Source organism: Sphaerodactylus townsendi, linkage group LG05 (genome assembly GCF_021028975.2).
Source record: "Sphaerodactylus townsendi isolate TG3544 linkage group LG05, MPM_Stown_v2.3, whole genome shotgun sequence".
Taxonomy (NCBI): Eukaryota; Metazoa; Chordata; class Lepidosauria; order Squamata; family Sphaerodactylidae; genus Sphaerodactylus; species Sphaerodactylus townsendi.
In genome coordinates this window covers 84,243,347-84,261,568 of record NC_059429.1, presented here as the reverse complement: position 1 = coordinate 84,261,568, position 18,222 = coordinate 84,243,347, and the positions used below count along the sequence as shown (strand labels likewise).

The following is an 18,222-nucleotide window of genomic DNA, read 5'->3' as shown; positions in this document are numbered from 1 at the left end:
CTAGGCAGCAGGAAGAAAGTATAAACATTAATTGCTGTATTCACCTGGGGTGCTAGCATGTTTATATTTTTTTAAAAGAGCAGCAGTGGTGTAGTGGTGCATTCTAATTTGGAGAGCAGGTGCATTCTAATCTGGAGGAACTGGGTTTGATTCTCCGCTCTGCCACTTGAACTGTGGAGGCTTATCTGGGGAATTCAGATTAGCCTGTGCACTCCCACACATGCCAGCTGGGTGACCTTGGGCTAGTCACAGCTTTTCGGAGCTCTCTCAGCCCCACTCACCTCTCAGGGTGTTTGTTGTGAGGGGGGAAGGTCAAGGAGATTGTAAGCCCCTTTGAGTCTCCTACAGGAGAGAAAGGGGGATATAAATCCAAACTCTTCTTCTTAAATTAGGGAACAGAGTGCAAATCTTAGAGCATGGCAGGGGGGAAGCCTTGCTGGGGTAAGAATCTTCCACAGTTATAAAATCATTATGGGAATATCTCCCCCCCCCAAAAAAAAAAAATTGTTGGAGAATGGTTATATGGTCTATATGAACTGTTTATGACAGGAACCAAAGCAGTTGGATGACCAAAGATGCTTTTCTCTTCTCTTCTCTCTTTCACCATCACACACATATGTTCTGAATTTTCACAGGTTCTGATTTGCTAAATCTATATGTTCTTATTTTATTCAATTAAGAGTGTGTAAACAACTGAAGCCTTGGTTTGCTCAAATGCTGATGGTCTTTTGGCTGCTGGACAGCTGAATCTGCATTGTTGACAGCTTGAGACATATAGAGCAAGTCAGTCTACATTCAGTTGATGGAGAGGAAGGATGACGGGTGTAAGGGTAGTGGAAGCTACTAGGTTTGCTAGTGGGTCTATACAAAGATGTGAGCAGCTGAAACTATTCACGGCACAAGGATAAATAATAATGATTCATCTTGACCCACTTCCCTTCCACCTTCCTTCTCCCTTTCCCTCTCCCCTCGTCTTTTTGCGCCTTTCCATCTCCAAAATTACTTCCTCTACTTCACTCCTTTTCCTTTCCACTTTTTCCCTGTCCCCTTGATTCTTTCTGCTGGGTTCCCACCTAAATCACATAACATTGGATGTTGGAGGGAGAGACTCAAGTCTAAACTGACTGTGGCCTGGAGGAGTTTTATGCCATTTATATTGTAAATTCACATGATATTTTAAAAAATTGTTTTCAATTCAATTCAATTTATTAGACTTAATAGGCTGCCCCTCTCCTTTTGGACTTGGGGCAGCTTATATCATAATTATAGGATACACATAAATAAAACATCTAAAAGTTTTTTAAAACATTCCAGCAATATGCAAATCAGTTCAGCTATTAGTCCAGGAGACAATACAACAATCCAATAGGGGTGTGAATATTCATTAATGTCTCAATAAAAGGACAGGAGAACAGGAAAAAGGACGGGAGGGGGAAGGGAGGGAAAGGGGGAGGAAAGAACAGAAAAGGGGAGGGAGACGCCAAATAGTACCACAGCTGCCTCAACCATATGCCTGGTGGAACAGCCCTATCTTATAGGCCCTGGTTATGTTTTTTATATTGTTTTATCAAATGTTGGAAACTGCCCTGAGCCTCCCAGGGAAGGGTGGTGATAAGTCCAATAAATGACAAATAAAATAAAATAAAAATTATCTGGTAAATAAAATCACATCATGCCTCTGTTAAAGGGACAGGACATTTTCCCCCCTCCCAGACAGTTGGCAACCTTAAAAGCCATGAAACAAATTTTTGGCAATCAAAAAAAGAAGTTATTTTCCTAAATGTATACATGTTGGACTGAAGATTAGAGCTGGACTAAAGCCCAATTTTTATAAAAAGAACTTACCGTAAAGATCTTAGCTACTTTTTCTTTCTTTAATCTCTTAAGCGCCCCAAAAATTGTTCCTAAAGGTCAGAGAACTCTCAGAAACAATGTGGGAAGTGGTTTTTGGAGTTTGTGGAAGAGTGGGGTGGTAATTTCCATTCATTTCCCTATCCCACTGAAACATACACACCCCCGTGCAGAAAAGATAAATATGCTTTTTAGAGTAACACAGGGTTATCAGTTCAAATTGGGAAAGAGGATCCCCAGATATATGATTTTATGAAAAAACTGGCTGAATCTCCAGACTAAAATTCATCAATACAAAGACTGGCTGATTATACACTGGTGCTTTGCCCCGCACTGAAGGGAGATTCTTTTCAGGACAGAGTTTCTGTTATGGATACTTCCCCACCTCCCACTCCCCACCTTCCACTCACTGAACAGCAGACCTCAAGGGCTTTAACAAAGCGAGCTATCTTGCAACCACCTGGTGTGATGAGATCTGTGCCTTTAAGAGTGAAGTGATGGGTGAAGAGAAGTTAAGAGAACCAGGAAAACGTTAAGAGAACCAGACCCAGGAGAGTTCAACAGGCAAGCTGCACAGCAGGCAGTGTTGTGCTTCCTCACATGTACATGGAAAAACACGAGGAGACTCCATTACAACCCCACTGCGCAGTGAAGAGCCTCAAGGGAAGTGTTGTATGCTCAATGGGCTAGTGTCTCTCACGCTGTACAACACTTTGAGTTATTTGGGCTGTCAGTTGCCTTGATTGATTAATACTGACCTCTTCCACTTGCACACAAACCCCCTTAAAACTAGGTTTTTGAAGAAATTGATTAAAGGTAGTCTTGGGCGGGGGATTGGGTTCTGACTGGCTCAAGAATAGAATACCCAAGCTAGCCTCAGGCGCAGCTCAGTTTCAAGATTCTGCACCAATGACAGACTCCTGCAGCTCCATGTCACGGGGCAAAGGGGAGGTGTCATGGTTCAACCCAGTGAAAGCGAGAACTCGTTGGAGGAGGAGTTCCCCTGTGCAGTGGATCCACAGCTGGCAGCAGATGACCAACAGGGAGATCATACACTCCCAGTTAGCTCAGAGGCTCCGATTCCAACCACCTGACTCTGAGGCAGCCAGGGCAGACCAGCTACCCTGCTACAGCTCTTCAGGGTCACCAGCCACTGCTCCCTCCCCCCAAATCTGTAGAAAGAGGCTGACAGCAGAACTGCAACTGCGAAGATGCAGTGTGCATTTGGCTGCTCAGCACAAGCTACATGCTGATCATGGAGGTGAGTTTCTCAGGATGATCCTTGAGAGGCAGGCTGTATGCTGAGTTCCTTGTGGGTGGTTATAAAGCCTTCTAGGGCCCCTTCCACACATGCAGAATAATGCACTTTCAATCCACTTTCAGTGCACTTTGCAGCTGGATTTTACTGTGCGGGATAGCAAAATCCACTTGCAAACAATTATGAAAGTGCACTGAAAGTGCATTATTCTGCATGTGCGGAAGGGGCATGTAAGGAAGTGTTAAGCATGAATGCAATTAGCTCAACTTGCTGAACCTGCTGTCACCTTCCTGATTGATTTCTAGAACTTTGACCCTTGGACTGTATTATCGGCTTCTGTTACTTCTCTGGGTTCCCTGACCTGAACTGTTTGGCTATCCTCGATTAGTTCAAAATTGAGAGAGAGAGAGAAGCAGCCAGGACAGGAGGTTTTGCACCCATCCCCATAAAAGGGAACATATATGCTTTGTATATATATTAAGTATGGTAATAACCTCATCATGCTCCCTTTTAGTATTCTGTCTTAAATTTACCATCTTATGGATTGTTTACAACTGTGTGTGCTTTCTAGAATATATGGGAAGTCAATAAAGTTCTTTTACAATCAGGAATTGATCCATTAACAGTTGATGACAAACAGTCTTAGCAACATGTGGGCTTTTTCCCCCCAAACAGAACTTTGCTTCTGGAGGCGGGGGTGAGTGGGTTGAGAGAGTTCAGAGAGAACTCAGCCAGCAGGTTTCATGTGCAGGAGCGGGGAAACAAAATAAGCCTTTTAGGGGCCCATAAAATTGAACCCCAAGAAGAAAAGCTGAATGCTATTACCAGGAGGGCCTTCTGGAGCCACCTTGAAAGTCTGGTGCCTCTATCTTCAAAAATGTGCAGCCTGCTTACACACTCAGAAATTCCCCATTGGCGACAATGGAGTCAAGAAACAGAAAACAGAGGATCTGGGCAAATTTCCTGGGGTGCCTGTCAGCTGTGAAGTTTTAAAGCTAGTGGCACTAAAATTTCATGATGTCATCCAGAGGCTGTCCTGATTATACTACCCACGTTTGGTGAAGTTTGGTTCAGGGGGTCCAAAGTTATGGAACCTCAAAGGGGTAGCCCCCATCTCCTGTTACCCTGTTTCCCCGAATATAAGACATCTCCGGAAAATAAGGCGTAGTAGAGGTTTTGCTGAAGTGCGAAATATAAGGCATCCCCCAAAAGTAAGACGTAGCAAAGTTTTTGTTTGGAAGCATGCCTGACGAACAGAATATAGAAATATAAGACATTCCATGAAAATAAGACATAGCGCATCTTTGGGAGCAAAAATTAATATAAGACACTGTCTTATATTCGGGGAAACACGGTAGCTCCCATTGGAAACAATGGGGGATGGGGCACCCCATTTGGAGGTCCATACTTTGACCCCTCTGAACCAAACTTTACTAAATTCAGGTGGTATCATCAGAACAGTCTCCGGATGACACCCTGCAATTTTGGTGCCACTAGATTTAAAAATGCACTCCCTGCAGGCTGAAACGTGAAAAACACCCCAAAAATACCCAAAAAAGCCTGAATACCTTGCATTCGGATTCGTTCATAATCAGGCAGGGCATATTTGGTGGATTTTTGCCCAAATTTGCCCAGATTTGGGCTGAATCTGGTATTTGTTGCATCTGAATCTCCAAGCCTAGTTTGGATTTTTTTATTTTGTTCTTTAGTTTTCACAAAATTTGGCCACCTGAAATGATGCCATCGTCTACGCATTTTGAATCCCTCTAGTGTCAGTATATTGTCCTCTTTTAATCTCACCCAAGCCCTGATCCATGCTAGAGCTGCCGCATCATGATATAACTGCAAATCTGGTAGTGCATACTCTCCACTCTTCTCTACCTCTATTAGCCTTCTATACTTTATCCTAGGTTTTTTTCTCTTCCATATAAAGCAGAGGCGTAGCTCCAAGGGGACGGGGCAGGGGTGGGGGGCATGATGCACCAGGGGCACACCCCTTTGGGGGTGTGGCGAGGGCCTTCTGGGGGTGTGGTGTGGTGTTCCGGGGTGGGGCGGGGGCATTCTGGGGCGGGGGCACCGGGCACTTTCCCCCCTTGCTATGCCTCTGATATAAAGTTCATAATTTCTTTCTTCCACATTGCAAATATTTTATTATCTGTTATGAACGGAATGTTTTGAAATAAAAAAGTTAGTTTGGGTAGCGCTATCATTTAAAATTGTGATATAGGTCCATACATCAAGAAATTCATATTCATCCATTTATCCATGTTTTTCTTAATTTCCTTTCAAACCGCTTCCAAAATAGTTTATCATTTTTATTTTCAATTTGTATGCCTAAATACCTGACTCTTTTTGTCATCTGAATAATAGCAGTTTGTTCTAGAATAATTTTTCTTGACTAGATAGATTTATCATAATCATTTTGGTTTTTTGTTTATTCTAAAGCCTGCAACCTCACCATCTTCTTGAATCAGACTCAATAGTTTTTGTATCATACTATTTGGATCCTTGAGAAATATCATTATATCATCAGCATACACTCTCAGTTTGTATTATTTCTTCTTATTCCCCATTTCCTCATCTTTTCTTATTACATGTAGAAACACATTCTATGGTTTCATGGTGGTTTCATTTCATTCCAATGCAAAAAACATATGAATTCATGAGGATCTGTTTAAAATCATTTGGATCTGGCTTTTACCCAGATTTGTGAGTTGGGGCATGTTCTATAATTTGATGGTGACTTTGAGATGACCTGGTGCAAAAAACCTTTGTTTGGTTGTGGTGGGGGTGGGCAGCCGCCTATGTGGAGGGGGCAGAAAACTCAGATTTTGCCCCGGCCTCCATTTTTCCTAGCTATGCCTCTGCCCATTGGTTACCAAGCTAGGTCAATTTAAATTATTAATATCAAATACAAAGGGCTAGATTCAAGTCCAGTAGCACCTTTATGGCCTACAAAATTTCCAAGGTATAAACTTTAGAGAGTGAACACTCCTTTTGTTTATACCCTGGAGAACTTGTTGATCTTTAAGGTGCTATTGGACTTGAATCTTGCTAGTCTGGTCCCTGTTTATTTAGGAGATCCAAAGCTAGATCATCCTGGAGAGATGGCTGCCCAGTTTCTACTGAAAGATTTCCTAAAAGGGAAATCCTTTCATACCCTCACTCACCTAGATAAACTGAATTTTTTTCACGTTTCTCCTAACATTCCACTGAAATCTGACTTCTTATAACTAGAACCAAATTAGGTCTAGGGTCTCTCTCTAGGGTCTCCCTTTTCTATGTCCTTTACAGGTATGGTACTATGTCTCCAGGCCCTTTTTTGTTATACACTTGTCTTTGAGCATGGGCGGTTGCTATGGGACTCGTGGGATCAGGTGGGATAACCATGGGTTATGGTATCATGCAAAATATGTGAATGCCGGAACCATTGCTGGTTTCACTATGAGAACCATCACAGTAAATGACATGAGAATTGACTTCTGTGTGGTGTAAAACAGGCAGCAGAAGGACAGGCATTACTGTAGTTTCTGCCAAGTATCCAATAGCACTAGTAAAATAAAAGTATTGATAACCATGTTTTCTTAAGTTCATGTTTTTGATGGGGCTATTGTACATTATCTATAATGGAATTTTTAGACAAATGTCACTATCATCAGATGTCTTTGGTCTCAAGGCACTGAAATAGTACAAGGGCAAATATGTGGTATAAAAGAGTGAGAAAAGCAGTATTAGATCAGTACAGAGACAAGAATGGCCAAGTTGATTCTTCTTACCGGTAAGTACAAATTTGAAACACACAACATTTGCTATATTTTCTCAGTTAAAAGCATTCTGGATGATGGAATATTTTAATAAATACTTTCTGTTTTTCAAAAATGAACTTTTTGTTGGAGTTTACTGCAGAGAAAAGCAGCTAACACACTGATTAAAGGGGCAAAAGGAAAGAGGGAAAGATAGCATGCTGCTATCTTGCTAGCTGGGAAGGGTCTCGCTACTAATTCACAAAAAGAAGAAGGAGTTTAGACCTGAGAGTATCTGTCTAAGGACAGACAAGAGGTAACACAAAAGGACAGAGGGGTCACTAACTTTACAGTCCTCTCTAGCTGACCACTTGCCTGTCCCCTACTGGGTCTTTATCTTAGTTCTTTTGCACATTAGACATTGCTACATTCAACACTTTTAACTGAGTAGATAGCAAACTAAATATGATCACATATTGTAAATTTGCCAGGATTTCACTTGAAACAAAAAATATTCTTCCTGTTCTTTGGAAAGATTTGCATTCACTATATAACCTGAGAATACTAATAAATTTACTTTTGTCACCATATAAATATCAATAAAATGCTTTTGTGTATCCTAAAAATGAAGTCCATGGAACAATTGTTCAAGGCATTGTAGAAACAAGGAAAATATTTCTCCTCCAAAAGCTTCCAGAGTAAGTAGCTTCCACAGAGCATGCAAGGTTCTATAGTTTAAATAACTTCATTAACAACAAGGCACAACTCATTGGCAACTACAAGACAGATCCAGATGCAGTCAAATAAGGTAATAGAATATGAAATCAAAGTTACTCAATAGATAATGTGCAGTCCTTGAACATCAAGTCCAGCCTTGGAGAGAGGCTAGCAGCTGGCTGTGGAGTGCATCCCCAAGGGCCACACCTGCAAGCCACATCCATGTTCAATTCTCACACTGATGTAACAAACCCTCTTTTGAAAGAGGTCCCTTTCTCTTTCCAGATTCAAGCCAGCCACAAACAAAAGACCAGTTCCCATTTCAAGACCTCTCACATGTGTGCTCCTGAGGTCTTAGCCAGTCTGGGTGCTAAGTCCCTGGACTCAAACCTGCTAGATAGAACATGATCAAGAAGTATTAGCACATTAAAGAGCTGCCATATTTTCCCTTTGGGCCATAAATGACCCTGTGAAGTACATATTTCCCATACTCTTCTAGTCTCTGGGATGCCAGCTCAGCATTCTATCTCTGCCACAGAATATCTTGCTCATCTGCCTCAGATCTCAACAACATTTTTTTTGCAAATTAAATTAGGCCAAATACTCATTAAAATAATTTCTGAACTATATATACCAATATCAGGCCTTCAGAATTATGAAAACAGGATTTGTTAACTGTATTCTGAAGATCAAAAGTAACCTATGTGGAGAACCTATATTTTGTGCTATTGTATATGCATGTACAGATCTGAGTTTATTGACATTTTTCTTTGCAGGTCTGGTGCTCTTTCTGAATGCACAAATAGGTATGAATTTTACTTCTTAACATGCAGTGTGAACCATAATTTAGAAAATGAGACTAGTCAGAGATTACTCTAGTATTATTATGTTCCCTCAGTGAATAAAATACTGAAATATAATAACAATAATGGTCATGTTTGTGGTAATAGAAAATATGTAAAGAATATACTGGTCATGGCCAAGTTGATAAAATTATTTAAGATCCAACTTGTATTTGATAAAAACAGAAATATTTTTAATAACTCCTCAACAGTATAGGATTTCAGCAATTGAAAACAGTTACATTTGGTTTAACTTTATTGTCAATATTTGCCAGCTTTTTTGCAAAATGAAATGTTAGTGGCTGTGTGTATGGAAATAACCACCACTGTAATATTTAGATTTTAGATGCATTTTTACATTGTGTAACTCGCCTTGGGATGTAGTTGAAGGGCAGGATAGAAATTTACTAAATAAATAAAGTACTAAATAAATCTGCTGGTGCTCCTCCTCCCATTCCAGCAGGCATTTCTAAAAGACACAGGGTAATGATGTTTTTAAGCAATTATTTTCTCTTGGTCCTCAAATCTTTTTTTCTGTTCTTGTTGGTGTCTTATATGTTCCTCCCAGGGATCTTAATGCTATCTTCCACAGATCAAGTTTAATAATTTGCACTGTCTGGATCAGGGCTCTTTGGCAGATAAGGCTTATGCTTTACCCTCACACTGCCCCTCCCAAACATCAGAGGCAACATTCATTTCACCTTATCTGCCTATTATGATGCACACAAAAAGTGAATAATTTAAGGCCTACCACAAGCACATTTTTCCATATGGTCAAACAGAAACATATCCACTTTTCTGTGCTTCTATACCAATTTCATTTCAAACTGCACATTAATCTCTCCCACTCTTCTTGGTAGGTTCTGCCTATGTGCTTTCATGCTACTTTACCAACTGGGGCCAATACAGGCCAGGTCTTGGGAAATTCAAGCCTGACAACATTGACCCTTGCCTGTGTACTCACCTGATCTATGCCTTTGCTGGGATGACCAACAATGAGATTGCCACCATTGAATGGAATGATGTCACTCTTTACAAATCTTTCAATGGCTTAAAACAACAGTAAGTACCCAGGAATAATGGTTGCTCCTACCCACATTCTCTTTTAATGTGCTGATATATTATGTAGCATATTGCCTTTAGCTTAACTATACCAGGTCAAATATGTGAACCCATCTTCTTCCTTGGGTAGAATTTCAAGACCAATTCTCATGACTATTGCAGTGTTTGAAATGACGATTATTGTGCTAGCTGGCTCCTGAATACAACACTCCTTTATTCCATACTTGTATCCTGCCATGGAGGAGGGACAGTGGCATGGTATGGCCTCATGTCATCAGATCAGTACTTGGAAGGGAGACTAACCAGGCTGGAATAGCCAGTGGGTCTTAGTCCCAGGAAAATGTTTTTATTTTTTAGAATTGCACTATCAATGTCTCATACAGTCACTGATGATGCTTTCTAAATAAGACAGTGTAACTATGTCAACCCAGGATAAAACTAGCACAATAATTCACATTGTAACACCCCAGACTGCCCCTGCAAATTGGATCTCTTAACTCTATGCTTCATAAACCAATAATCTTCATGCACTAATCCTCATACACTTACATACTATTCACAAAAGTTTGAGATCAATGGAATGTCAAACTAGAAAACAGTAAACAGAAAAGCTATCAACTTTATTTCTAGGGTAGCCAACTCCAGACTGGCAAATCCCTGGAGATTTGGGAGTGTAGCCCGGGGAGGGTGGGGCTTGGAGAGGCTCCTTGGTAGGATGTATTGCCAAAGCAGCCATTTTATTCAGGGGAACTGATCTCTGTAGTCTGGAGATCAGTTGTAATTTTGAGAGGTGTACCTGGAGATAGGCAGTTCTACTTCTCAGTGTTTTATCACTCAGCTTTTGAAGATTCATTACAAAAAGTGGGATGAGTGTAGTTGAGGGGAGGTGAAAATGCTGTCTGTGTAATGTGTCATAAAGAGTTGGTCACTTGCTGCTGTAATTATCAGCTAGTGAATAGGCATGTGTGAACCCATCAGAAATGAGGGCAAAAGAATTTTAAATCTCAGGATTCTAACATTTATTATGGACGGCAGAAAAGTGCACATGCGCGCACACACGTACCCATATTAACTTTCCAGATTATTATGTGGTCTGAAGAAAAACTATTTACTACTATTTAAGGTGGTTCCATGATAAGAACAGGGGCAGTTATTTGGGTTCCATGCAATAACACAGCCAGCAAATGGGACAACACTTTTTAATGCATTAACTTTTTTAAAAGTCTTTTTAATCAAAGCACAGACATGCTTGCATCAGTCTATAGTAACTTAATTAGATTTGCTACTATTTAGAGTACAACAAGCAACTTTAAATAGGTTATATATTAGCCTTGAAAACCTGCAGTAGATTCTAGATTAATTAACAGATCCCTGTCATTAAAAATGTTGTGAAGCCAGTTTTTAAAAAAAATTGACCAAAAGACATCTTTGACATGCAGCTATTCCTTGTTATTTGTGGGTCCAGAATAGATAAGGATTTTCATCTCTAATTTTTTCCATCCTAGGAATGGAGAACTGAAGACTCTCTTGGCAATTGGAGGCTGGAACTTTGGAACAGCACCGTAAGTTTGAAGCATTTCTCCATCCAGTATTTACATGAGTAGAAAATATATGACAAGTAAATAATTTTCTTAGTGCTGCCCTCTCTGATCAATTTCTAGATTTACTGCAATGGTTTCCACTCCTGAAACCCGCCAAACCTTCATCAACTCTGTCATCACGTTCTTGCGCCAGTATGACTTTGATGGGCTGGACTTTGACTGGGAGTACCCTGGCTCTAGAGGCAGCACTGCTCAAGATAAGGCACTATTCACTGTCCTGGTTAAGGTAAGCCACTGGCCATGTAACTCTTATTTTCTTCCATCTTTGGGCATTCAAGGCTGACTGGGTACTCCAGTGCCAATCTTTTCTGGCTTTTCTCTTCTCAGAGCTTTTTCATGTGGTTTTTGCCCCAGTCATTTCTGGCTCAATACTGACCAGTATACCCCCTTGATTTCCACACACATTTTTGTGTATTTAGTTTTCACTTTATATTTTTCCCACCCAGTGTTTTCTATTATTTTTATGCCAGTCTTTTGCTGGAAGCTGGTTTTGAGTTGACGTTTTCTTTATGCATAACGTATCTGTCAGTTTTCTTTGTCCCACTTACTCCTACCCATCTATAGCCAACTCTTCAATGACTGGATTGTTATTGTCAAGCCATTCCTCCTTGTTGCCCCCCAAAATGAATAGTCTCATTTTTTTAAGTCACTAAAATATCAATATATCAATATACTGCTGTAATGGTAGGTCAAGCAGGTTCCCTCCATCCCTGCTTTCATTTAAAAAAATCTCAATTCTCCTCCCTCACTGGAATATAAGGCTTATCTCCGTAAGGAAAGCTGCTGGAGATATTTTTTCATGAAAGTTGGAAACTGAGAGAACCTTCTTAACATTACAGCAGCAAGTTATATCAATGTCATTTAAAAATATGGTCATGATATAGCTCTATCAACGTAAGCAAACAAAAAAAATAAAAGGAGGAGTGGTGTGACACCATCAATGATGCCACCGATGATGACACACCTCCCTTGAAAATTCTGATTACTTAAGGCATATGCAGAACATAATAAATTGACTCCACAGCTGTGGAAAGGTAGAGGGACAGCAGACATGTGGAAGAACCACGCCCTAATTGATTCCAATGCTTATTGATTGATTCCCAAAAAATTAGGAGCAAGTCATGTATGCAGGAAAGCACCCAATCTCTGGTGGAGACATTGTTCTCTCCATCGTTGTTGGAATGAGTGATGATTGGTCCACTAAATCTACCAGGAAAAGAGCAACAGCGCCATTTCTCCCACTGTCACACCTATACACAAAGTTAGATTAAATTTTTACAAGTGTTAGTTTAGAACGAAAGGATGTAGCATCGTATAACCCAATCTCATCAGATCTCAGAAGCTAACCAGGATCAGTTCTTTGATGGGAGATCACTAAAGAAGATTTTGCAAAAGAAAGCAATGGCCAACCACCTCTGCTTCGTACTTGTATTGAAAGCCCCTTGCCGGGGTAGCCATAAGTTGGTTGCAACTTGATGGCATATACATATGTATTTTAGAACTGGCTTCCATAATACAAGAACCTTGTTTATTGGATGAGTGTTTAAAGCTAAGGGAACAGAATTTATATAATCTTATATCCATATAATTCAACAAGCAATAGGCAATTGTACTAGTGGGCTCCTATCTCAGGCAGAGAGAGAAGAAAGCACTGGACACTTGCATTTGATTCTGCCATACAGTTAAAATAATTCTTAAAAACATTCAGATTTTTTTTCAAGAGCATAGGTATGTTATCAACACAGCTTTGTTTTGGTTTTAGCTGATAGATGATCTATAGTTATCCTGCCATCCTCACATTAAGAGTATGCTCAAAAATCAGGTTGGATTATGCCACAATTAATATTTACCTTGCTATCTTCTAGGAAATGCTGGAAGCCTTTGAGCAAGAGGCCAAACAAGTGAACAGACCCAGGCTCATGGTCACTGCTGCTGTTGCTGCTGGACTTTCCAATATTGAGTCAGGCTATCAGATTCCTGAGCTCGGCCAGTAAGTAGAGTTATTTTAGATAGTTGGATTCTTTTTTTTCAAATGTAATTGCTGCTTCTTTACACGAACCTTGAACTAATATTCTATCCATGCACAAGTTGGATCCTATGATCTGTCAGCAAGATCCATGTGAAAGAATAGCCAAATAGGTTGAGAGGCTCCAGTGAATAAAAAGGAAGATGATGAAATGGCCCTTTCTGCCTCTTCTGCCAGTGGGTCCCATGACACTAGGAATCAACTTTCCTTGAGCTGGAAGTGACTTAAGGGAGGTGGCAAGAGAGGAAGATAAAAAGTCCTTGTCCAAAGTACCCTGATCCTTGTGCCAGTTGATCACTGCGTCTAACCTGATGTGTGTCATGCTATTGATCAGTTATACACTGGCTGCATACTAATGCAAAATCAGGCTAGTGGATCTGCACTTTGCCAACATCCTGATGAAGCCAGTATTTATGCAGTATTTTTTCACATAACACCATTAGTTTTATAGGTATGCAAAGGTACGATCCTTCTTCCCAATTCCAGCTATAAAGGGCTGCAGCAAGAGAAGATGTAATCATACAATTGTTGTATGGTTTTCGGAAAGAGGAAGTCGTAGCTTAGAATTCTCTCCTGAAGAAGTCGCCAACTGCATTTGTGGCTGGCATCTTCAGATCCTCTGAAGGCATCTTCAGAGGATCTGAAGATGCCAGCCACAGATGCAGGCAAAACGTCAGGAGAGAATGCTGCTAGAACACGGCCATACAGCCCGGAAACCACACAGCACCCCAGTGATTCCGGCCGTGAAAGCCTTCGACAATACATGCAATTCCTTGTGCTCATTAGTCCTCAAAAACATTGCTAGTTCTCTGGATGCTCATTTAAAAAGAGAAGCATAATCCCTCTGAAGAGGGGGAATAGAAACCCCAACATTGCAGTTTTGATAAGAAAACAGAGCCTGAGAAGGGTTTACAATCGGAAGCTGTACAAATGGCTTTAATTATTCATCAAGTAGTAACTTTTATGGGTTAGAAAAGATACCTTTAACTGTGGAACTATTGCCCAAGAAAGAATACCTACACTGTGGAATGAGTTTACTTATAAACAGGGAGAGCTCAACAACTTTATCTGTTTGGAGTCTGGAAAGTCCACTGATCACAATAGTTAGAAGGATGAATTGATGACCAATGTAGTTAATCTTCTTTCAGGTATTTGGATTATTTCCATGTGATGACCTATGACTTTCATGGTTCCTGGGAAGGTTTTACTGGAGAGAACAGTCCTCTTTTTAGAGGTCCTGCTGACACTGGTAGCAACATCTACTTCAACATTGTATGTATACTATGAAATTCTTAAAACAGCATAGTTCAAAACCTGCTGTGATGGAAGAGTTTAAAGTTGAAATGACTAAGAAATTGAAAGATAATATATGTATTGTCTTTGTAGGACTATGCCATGAACTACTGGAAGGACAATGGTGCCCCAGCTGAAAAGCTCATTGTTGGATTCCCAACTTATGGACACACCTTCATTCTCAGCGACCCATCCAACACAGCCATTGGTGCCCCCACTTCTGGGGCTGGACCTGCAGGACCTTATTCAAGACAAGCTGGTTTCTGGGCTTATTATGAGGTTTGTTTACTTATTCATACTGCCAGTGGTGTAGCCCCAATGGGGGCGGGGGCAGGCTGGGGCGTGGCAGGGTGTGCGCATGTTCAGGGCGCAGTTCCCACGTGCTCCACCCCTGCATACTGCACAACTAAGATAAAGATATTAAAAACTAACAGTATTGTCTTCTATTCAAAAGCCATGTATTTAGGCAATTGCATAAAACACAGTGGCCCCTTCTGCCCATGCAAAATAACACACTTTCAATCCACTTTCACAATTGTTTGAAAGTGGATTTTGCTATTCTGCACAGTAAAATCCTGCCGCAGAGTGCACTGAAATGCGGTGCCTGACCTATTTATACAGATGAATTCTTTGAGAAGTAGATTTTCTGAGTTCTGAGGAACCTTAAATTATTTATAAAATTATTTTTGTTTCCTTTCTCTTAGATCTGCACCTTCCTAAGTAATGGCGCCACTCAAGTTTGGGATGCTCCTCAGGATGTGCCTTATGCCTACAAGGGTAATGAGTGGCTTGGATATGACAACATCAAAAGCTTCAATATCAAGGTATGGGATACTGAATCAAAGTCATTAATTGCAAAATTCCCATTCTCTGTACCATATACATTTATTTTGGTTTCTTGCTTGGCATTTAACAGGCTGAATGGGTGAAGAAGAACAACTTTGCAGGTGCCATGGTTTGGTCCCTGGACTTGGATGACTTCACTGGCACTTTCTGTAACCAGGGCAAATACCCCTTGATCACTACTTTGAAGAATGCCCTTGGACTGCAAAGTGCTAGTAAGTAATAACAGAGGCGAGGATTCCAAAATGTCTAAGAGGTGAACGTGAAAGTTCTAGCAAAAGTTTACAATGTTGAATAGATATGTTGAACCACAGTTGCTTATTGTACAACTTATTTTCCAAACTGAGGTGCTAAAGGCAAGATTTTTGAAGCCTGTTTAGAATGACATGGATATTTTAAATAAATGGACATTCAAAATTAACCATTCTTTAGATATATGATTAGCAGCTTAGACCCATTTCTGGTGACATTGAAATAAGTTATAAAGTTACAAATATAAAAAAGCAAAATCAGAGGAATCATCAAGTTGTGCCTTCTCTGTAGCACAGATCATGAATGTTCATTGTTCATTCAGAACTCCTGATATCAAACCCTAAATGAGGCAGGTTTTACATTTTTGTGAGAGAAGAATGACCCAAGATTGGCATTTTCTTCTTTTCTTCTAGGCTGTACAGCCCCTTCTAACCCCAGCAGTGGCTCTGGAGGAAACCCCAGCAGTGGCTCTGGAGGAAACCCCAGCAGTGGCTCTGGAGGAAACCCCAGCAGTGGTTCTGGAGGAAACCCCAGCAGTGGCTCTGGAGGGAACCCCAGCAGTGGTTCTGGAGGTAGTGGGTTCTGTGCTACCAAAGCTGGAGGCCTCTATCCAAACCCAAGTAACAAGAATGAATTCTACCACTGTGTGAACGGGCGGACCTTTGTTCAGCATTGCCAGACCGGACTTGTCTTTGATGCCAGCTGTTCCTGCTGTAACTGGGCATGAGGAGATCAGGGCTACTAGCCTTCCTAATCTGACCAAATTGCCCTGTAGCTGCAACAAATAAAATTCAGTAAAAAATAAAGACTGTTGTCCTCCATTACTATTAATTCATAAAGAGATTAAGGTTTGCCTTTTGTATTGCTCCCATTGCTTCTGCTTTTGAATGGAACTGGTAGGTTTTCTCTGTTTTTCTACCTGTATCACATTCAGAGTTTTTAGTTGTTCTATGACCAATGTTTATCATATCCAGAATTAAACAAATAGTACAACATAGCACATCCTGAGGTCTTTTTCAACCCTATAAATCAGTATGATTTTATAGACATAACAAGCAACGTCACAAGTATCTGTGCTTAATTCTTCCATGTGCTAAATATTTTCCATATTTCTAGTCCTTTTAATTTTGAGTAAATATATGATATTTCCTTCCATCTTTATAATACCAGGTGATCTTTTTCAAGAGAAACAGTAGAGGAATATCTATATATTTACTTCAGCATATCTCCTCCCAAAAAAACTTAATTAATGGAGAAAGAGTTGCTCAGAGGTGGTTTGCTATTACTTGCCTCTGTGTTGCAACCCTAGAATTCCTTGGTGGTCTCCCATTCAAATTCTGACCAGAAATGATCCTGCTTAGCTTCTGAGATCTGATGACATTGGAGTAGCCTGGGCACCTGTCAAGGGTCCTGAGTACTCACCTAGGGCCTGCTGGTGCATAGGCTCTCTTTCTGAACCAGACATTTCACACAGACAACATTTAAAAGTAATTTTGTTAAATTTATTAAAAGAAGAAAAAGTTCAAAATAACTGATATTGGCAGGAGCAGATGGTACAAAATAGAAACTGAAAAACACTGTTACAAGCATAGTAAAAAGTAGTCCCAGTATAATCCAATTTAAAAAGTTCATCGTTACGTGCAGGGCCTTGGTTTGCTGAAGCGAAGCCGCGGAATTGTGGGGTTAGAAGTTAGGACTTTTCAAAAGTACAATCGAAGTTGCGTGGGTAAAAAGTTTAGAAAATGTCGAAGCCACGCATAAACATAGCTGTGCGCGAAAAACAGCTATTGTTCCCACTTCAACACAATAGTCAATCAGAAGAAAGCTACTCCCTGCATAGGCGAGGAAATTCCATCTATGCATGTATGTAGTGATGTAGCTGCGCAAAAAAAAAGTTTAAAAAAATTCCCGCCCCAACATAACACAGCAGCCAATTAGGTCGAGGAAGAACAGAGCCGCTGAGCTAGCTAATACAAGCAAAGTGTTTTCTATCTTCAACTATGGTTGCTTCTGCACGGTCAAAATATGCTGGGTTGAGCAAGAAAAATATCCTTGTGCAGCCAAGAATTCTGCACAGTTCCCAGTCATAAAGTGGGTTTGCCTCGGGATATTTCCTTTATCCCAAGGTATTCAAAAACCACCAAACTGGTGGTTCTTTTTAAAAATCTTTTTTTAAAGAGTAGCAATTGAAGGGGCGGGGCCAAGGAAATCAGAGAACACTGCCCCCCAAGCCCTGCCCCACCCACCCCTCCCGACTCTCAGCCAGCAGCCAGCAGTCCCTTTTGCTCTCCCCAGAGGGAAGGCTCCCTCCTTGTCTCCTTTGCTTTTATAATCATGGGGGCGAGGCTCTGCTACTTGGAAGTGTGGTCACACACCGCAGCCCCTCCTTTGTGCTTATAAAAGCAAAGGAGACTAGGACAGAGCCTCAGTTGCTCCTGCTCTCCACAGAGGGGAGGGCAGAAGGGGCTGCCAGCTTCCGGCTGGGAGCCGGGAGCCAGGAGGGGGGGCGAGGCCCCGCCCCCATCAATTATGACATGGGCAGGGCCAAGGGCTATCTTCCTGGTCATGTGGGGGGCAATTTTGCACCCCCATGTGACCAAATTAGTGGCACCCAGGGACAGAGGGTACCCCCTGTCCCTAGGGCCATATGCCACTGTTTGTGGCATCCCCTAGTCACTTGTCTCCAGGATGAAAATGAGCTATTGGTGAGCACCCTTCAAGTTCAGTTGGTCAA

At 41.0% G+C, this 18,222-nt stretch overlaps 1 protein-coding gene across 1 annotated transcript; it reads left to right on the top strand.

Annotated features, from left to right (window-relative positions):
* Positions 1–6,862: 6,862 nt before the first annotated feature.
* Positions 6,863–16,215, top strand: LOC125433001 (acidic mammalian chitinase-like). The gene is made up of 11 exons (XM_048497239.1): positions 6,863–6,887; positions 8,346–8,375; positions 9,272–9,473; positions 10,979–11,035; positions 11,135–11,300; positions 12,940–13,064; positions 14,249–14,372; positions 14,487–14,672; positions 15,098–15,217; positions 15,310–15,451; positions 15,902–16,215. The coding sequence occupies exons 1-11, from the start codon at positions 6,863–6,865 to the stop codon at positions 16,213–16,215; spliced, it is 1,491 nt and encodes a 496-aa protein (XP_048353196.1).
* Positions 16,216–18,222: the final 2,007 nt, after the last annotated feature.